The 6,671-nt window shown below is 37.2% G+C and overlaps 1 protein-coding gene across 1 annotated transcript; it reads right to left on the bottom strand.

Annotated features, from left to right (window-relative positions):
* Nucleotides 1-1,175: 1,175 nt before the first annotated feature.
* Nucleotides 1,176-3,655, bottom strand: LOC139867139 (uncharacterized). The gene is made up of 3 exons (XM_071855472.1): nt 3,214-3,655; nt 2,851-2,980; nt 1,176-1,639 (listed from the first exon to the last, which is right to left on the bottom strand). Exons 1-3 carry the CDS (start codon nt 3,580-3,582, stop codon nt 1,416-1,418), a joined length of 723 nt encoding a protein of 240 aa, XP_071711573.1. The 5' UTR covers nt 3,583-3,655; the 3' UTR covers nt 1,176-1,415.
* Between the last annotated feature and the right edge of the window lie 3,016 nt (nt 3,656-6,671).

Here is a 6,671-nt window from a genome sequence, read left to right as displayed (position 1 = left end):
ATATATATATATATATATATATATATATATATATATATATATATATATATATATATATATATATATATATATATATATATATATATATTATAGAGATGGATGATCCAGAGGGAAGTGACATATCGGGTGGAAAGAAGGAAGTAATTTTAATTTTATTTTTTTACGTTTCTTAAAATTTTTGTTTATAAACAGTAAGATTATTTGAAAATATGAACATTTAAAACAAACGTTGTTATAAATGTTATTATTTTGACCTAGAAAGTGCTCAAAAAAATTACATTTATCATGATGAATGTTATTTAGAAATTAGGGTTTAGAAAGTAGGGTTTGGGTTTATATTGAGTTTTTAGCCTAAACTCTAAATCAGGATAAATTTTGAGAAAAAAAACGTTCAAAGAAATAATATTCATCTCGATGAATGTTATTTTTTCGAGCGCTTTTTAAATCAAAATAATAACATTTATCACAAAGTGTCTTTTTTAAATAAGAAGCTAACAGCGAGGGTTGCTTAGTTGTGTACACGGATTTGGGATCTTTTTCACATGTCACTATCTCATATGATTTAGGTGACTATTGGTATGTTTGCTACCAACTTGAAACGACCACAGAATACGACCCGAGAAAGATAAGATTTTCTTTTAAAAAAACTGATGGAATGCAAAGATTTAACCTAATGCAACGCATTCATCTGAAGCCAACCTATATGTTTATAAAGTTTTTTTATTCAGAACAACAGTTCGAGATTACCTAGGGGAAGCTAAACCACTCACGCGTTCATCTCCCGCATTTGGATAACTCGCACTCAACTACTACCTAGAAGGAAACCCGACCCAATCCGAGGGCATGAGCTGTAAAACCCCTCCTCCCCCACTGCCCCCGCAACGCAATGTGCGAAATGCACCTTTGGGTGGTATTCAAGGGTTAAGGGGTAACCTTGTGTGCAATGCTGCACCCCACGGGAGTCGAACTTCTGACCTCTCGCTAAGAGAGGTGGCCCACAACCATATGATTATAAAGGTATGCGGCACATAATATGTAATGGGAGTATGGGACGCATTCGGTTTACACTCTAAGGATGCAGTTCATTTGATGCCAAACAGAAGTCGGGAATGGGGCACATTTCGTTTACACACTAAGGATGTGGTTCATTTGATGTCAAACAGAAGTCAGGGTCTAAATTAATCCTTTATTCTGCAATTCGTTACCTACATAACCTACAGATATATCATGGTTTATCATGCGCACGCATTTCTTAATTTCATACCATGCAAGCCTACAAGTTGTTCGAAGCCACTCTTATAAAGTTGCCAAGGAAAAAAATGGTACTAGAAACCAAAACAATACAGAATGAGAAAACAATCCGACCATCTCTATTGATAGCTAAAAAACAATCAAACGCTTTTTTGACGAACCATCTACTGTGTGGGCAGCGGGCTATCTAACTTAGCTGCAACAACCTTGCAAATAGGCAGTGACTCATTTTTGCTTAGAAGCTTTAAAGATGGATGGACCTTGATATCTTTCATGAACACCTTCTCTCCAATGTCCAAATTGCTGATGTCGATTTCAATCTTCTGGGGAATGTGCTCTGATGGACATTTGTACTTCAAACTAGTTCTTATCTTGTTCAGGAAACCACCTGTTTGCTCAACCAAAAAGTAGTTAATAAGATTATATAATGGTTAGAGCACCATAATCTAACAACACTTTAAAATCTGGAGTTTTAGCCTAAAGCCATTTAGCCAAGTGGTTGAGCCCTGAGTTCCTTGCAAGAGGTCTCAAGTTCGAATCCCGTATGGGACGAATATTTAGTGGTGGCCAGAGAAGGGTTGGAAACATCCAGAGAGTAATCATGTTGGGCTGTGTACATCAGAGTATGGGGTCGGAGTACTCGCCCTCCCGGGTAGCCCGAACAGGGAAAACCTTCTACCTTTTACCTTTTTACCTTTTATCATTTAGCTTGCAGTTGATTATATAATCTCAATATGTTTCTAAATCACATTAGCACTTCCAAACACACCTTGGGGGAATTGAAAGGAACTAACAAACATACAAGGTTAAATTACTCTTAATAAGTTTCCAAACCTTTAAGGCCAAAATGAACATTAACAGTTTCCAAACACACCTCAGTGTCTGTTTTAACTATTCTTATGAAGTTTCCAAACCTTTAAGGTCAAAATCGACATTAACAGTTCAAAATTTTAATGAATTTAACAAACACAATTTTCATGAAATAGTCGATTCATCATCATCATCATCATCATCATCATCATCATCATCATCATCATCATCATCATCATCATCATCTAGGCTCTATTGAGTCGACAGCAATCGTCGATTTATTGGCGACTTGACGGACTCTTAGAGCCTAAATTAAATTCCAGGCAGGATTTAAAACCCATGGAAACTTGATTCTACCATTTTCATGGCGTCTACTTATTTTTATTTTATTATTTTTTATTTTAAAAAAAAAACTTTTTCCTACTTAAAGGACGAAGGTCCTCTCGGAAGCAATCTCTTTATCCGTCGAATAGAGAGAGGGATGACTTTATCTACTTTTGAGAGTGTTTCACTCTGGGTGGGGAAATGACTTGTCTTTATTCTCGGATAGGGGAAGGATTGTCTACATCTCACCTCCCCCATACACCACTCATGTGGTATTGGGTTTTGTTGTTGTTGTTGTAATTTTCATGAAATAGTATTTTCACACTCTGAATTCTTGCAATTTAACAAAATTTCTTCTCTATTGCTCTTGTTGCACGTGTAATTGATAGATATAATAACTTCAAGATCAAGTTCTAATATTTATAAAATAATAACAAAACATAACTAACAATAAAGGATACAAACCTTTCTTAAGACCAGGGCAAACATCTTCGCCTTTAAAGACAACAGGCACATCAACCTTCAGTTCCGTTCCTTCATCCGCCCAAACAAACACCAAATTTAAAAGCTTTCCGGTCTCGGGATCCCTATGCACCTACACCCAAATTCCACTCAACTAGAATCACAATCAATATAAATTTAATTGAAATCCATTTATGAGTACTTGACTATCATACCCAATAACATGAAGCATAAAGTAACTGCATTTCAGTGTTTACAGTAGTTATGGCATTTCATCGAACACTTGATATGCATAAAAAAATCAGAATAAAAATAAAACTATACGCCTCGATAACCTAACTCAAAAGCAAAATATATCAGACTCGCCTTAATTGGAAGAACATTTCCGGATTCAAGTAACGTAGAAGAACCCGACCCGGCCCTGATCTGCAGTGGAAAAGTTGTGGTACAGAAATAAGGAAGCTCAATGGACTTGAGAATTGATTGAATCTGTCTTCTCTCGGTGGTCAATAAATGCTTTCTAGAAACAGACCTCACCGGACCTCCGCCGTCGCCGGCGATACTAGGGTTAGGTTGTGCGAACACGACAGCGGGTATTCGACCTTGAGCTCTATCTTTGACAGAGACTCTATTACCGGTAATTTCTCTAGGGATTGCTTGGATTGTATGGTATGAATTTGATTTCGCCGTCGTGTTTCTCAGGCCAACCACGGCGGTGCGCCACCACTTCGTCATTGTTTTTAGGAAATTTGTAACAGTCACTGTAGACAAGTGCAACACTCGAAAACTTAGAAGTTTATTTTAGTTGGGCTTGGTGTTTTAGTTTTATTGGTAACGTACTACTGACTGGGCTATTAGAAGTAATTTAATTTAATTGGGCTTAGTTTTTTTTTTTTAAAATCGATTAGGGATGTATAGTGGTTCTATAGAAAATGACATTTCTCTATCTAAAGGAAAATTGGTCAAAACTAGTTGTGGAGCCCTCGCTTCACGCCGGGGGCTTCGTTTTGAATGCGAGTTAAAAAAAGTCTTTCTTTTTGTGGATCTATTTTGTAAAAAAGAATTTTTTTCGACATCTAACATTGAAGGGTTGTTCCTTTTGTGAAAGTTGCTTCTTTTAGCGTTAAAGTTAGTTGATCTATTTTGTAAACAAAAATATTTTTCGACATCTTTTGGTAGCATTGAAGGGTTGTTCCTTTTAAGAAAGTTGCTTCTTTTATCGTTGGAGACAAAAAAATAAAAAAAATAAATGTAGCACAGTAGTGGCCTATGTGGGTCCTACTGTTTGAGCGCAGTGTAGAAGCCGGTAAAGCGTGGTGGGTGTTTTTGGTGTTAGTGATGGGATAAATAATAATTTATAATATAGGTATAAAGTAGGGGGTTCGATTTGTATTTTAATGAAAGTTAGGGGGTTGGTTTGTAAAAAATGAAAAATTGAATAGTACTATTCATAATAAATAAGACAAATTTTGTCTATTAGTTATATTGGTAATGGTAATACCTCTATTTGCGAAAGTGTTTAACAATATACTTTTAAATTACAGTAATTGAAAAAAATGTTCTCTGACAACGCATCACGCACTACACATGATGCGTTCAAGCCCGTGCGTGATGCGTGTCACCGAGCATTGTTGATGGTTATGCTATTATACCAACGGACACGCACAAGCACACAAGTACAAAAAAGGAAAAATATTTTTGGATTTTTCAAAGTTTTATGTTTTTTTTACAGTGCTGATTCGGACGCAGGCGCCGCTTCCAGATGAAAAACGACGCTTTGAAAAGCCAATGAAAAAGTCACCCAGACCAGAGGCGACACTTTCAACCCACAAGCAGCGCTTTAAACCCACAAGAGGCCCTTTGTGGTTCAGAGAAAAATTTTCTGTTTGCATTTTATGCGACGCTTTGGGGTTTAAGCGGTGCATTCTTTACGATATAAGCATAAAGCGACGCTTCTTAGTAAGACAACGGCGCTTCCAGGTACTACATTTTTATAAAATAAAATTGAACACAAGCACACACAAAAGAATAAAATATGCAGAAAAATACAAAACGAACTTACAAACGCTACACGTAACTCGTGCGTGGTTTTTTGTTCTTCAAGTTGCGCACTCGACTCTCATCTCTCCTCTATCCTTCATCTGAATCGGAAGACGACTCTTCCACCTTCTTCTTACTCAAAGATTCTCCTTTACCAATATTGTGAAGAAACAACTCTAACAAAAAGTTTATTGTCTTTGCCTCATCAACTATCTCCTTCAACACCTCCATTTCCCTCTTTGAAATGTTGAACAACAACCTTTTATAGAGCTTAGCGTCTCCTCTCCTCCTTGCTTCATGAAGTCGGCCATACAATTTCCTCATGGCGCGACCTATTACTTTCCCATCATCACCATTATCATTACCACTATCACTTTCGACTTTCGATGAACTAGCCGACCCATTTTTACCCAAAGAACTATTACCTTCGGCTTTCAAAGAGCTAGCTGGATCATACTTTCTTAAAGAACTATTTCCCAAACTTTCACCATTTCCATCACTAGACATCACCTTCTTTTCCAACTTATGATCACTAACCTCATCACTATCCTTTTCAACTTCCAACTCACATTTTCCATCCCTATCGGATTCCACCTCTTTACTAGATCCCGAAGAACTCGAACACGGAGAACTTAAATCACTCTTCTTAAATCACTAACTTCTAGTATTGGCTCCCGAGGTAGCTAAGAATGCTCTTCTTAGAATTAGAGGCACTTTTCTATCTTCTTCCATATCAATTACTATAAAATCTGCTAAGAAAGTCATGCAACTAACTCTTACCTTTAAATTCATCGCTGCACCTAACAGTTTTGGAATACTTTAGTCCATCATCCAAATATGCACATCTTTTGGCTCTAGCTCACTAAACCCAAGCCTTTGAAACAAGGAATAAGGCATCACATACACCTAAATCCGCAAGAGATGCATGCTTACCATCATCAGCACCCATAGAACAAACAATCAAGAACTCACTATGATCCTTGAGCTACGGCGGAATCGAATAAACAACATTCGGTTCCTCCATTCCTTTCTTTTCAACCACCCTGCACAACTAAACTCAACTTCCTTTTCCTTAGTACCTTCAAGAAGTTCCTCATAAACATGCGTTTCATATTCCTAGATACATGCACAAATATTAGAAAAACGAACATGTTTAATTTTATTAACTCGAGGTACCTTCCCATTAGCATTCCTCAAAGCCGGTGGTCGGTACGGTGTAGTAGTTTTCAGAACTTCCTCGAGCTCACCATCCTCTTCATCACTCCAGTTAGTGACAACACTATATTTCTTCTAAAAAGTCGATGCTGACCCGTGGTGCTCGATGACGACCCATTCCGATTGGACAACATCTTCACTATGTTCTTTATCTCGGTCTCCATGTTTTGCATCGTTGCTTGCTGATGACGAAGCACTTGACTATTAGACTCATTCACCTTGGTTTGAGCTTCAATAAAGTGTGAAATATCACCAACATGCTCTTCTGGTTTCTTGTAATACTCGGAATTTATTTCGTGAAACCACAATTATTACCTTGCTGATTCCATCCATTGTTAAAGTTGCAATTAAAAATATTTTCGACCTCCACCAAACTGATTAATCATGTAAGTAACCGATTCAAGTTGTTCCATGGTCAAGTCACAATCCCTAGTTAAGTGTGGGACTCCACACTTATCAGAACCTACCTTAACAGCATTGATGTATTTGTTGATTTTCTCCATCATTCTAACAAAGTTGTCAAGATTCACATTTAAGGTCACGATCTCATCACTTGAATCTGCTCTAGC

Source organism: Rutidosis leptorrhynchoides, chromosome 9, assembly GCF_046630445.1.
Source record: "Rutidosis leptorrhynchoides isolate AG116_Rl617_1_P2 chromosome 9, CSIRO_AGI_Rlap_v1, whole genome shotgun sequence".
Lineage (NCBI taxonomy): Eukaryota > Viridiplantae > Streptophyta > Magnoliopsida > Asterales > Asteraceae > Rutidosis > Rutidosis leptorrhynchoides.
The sequence above is the reverse complement of the archived record's forward strand: the minus strand, read 5'-3'. Positions and strand labels throughout refer to the sequence as shown.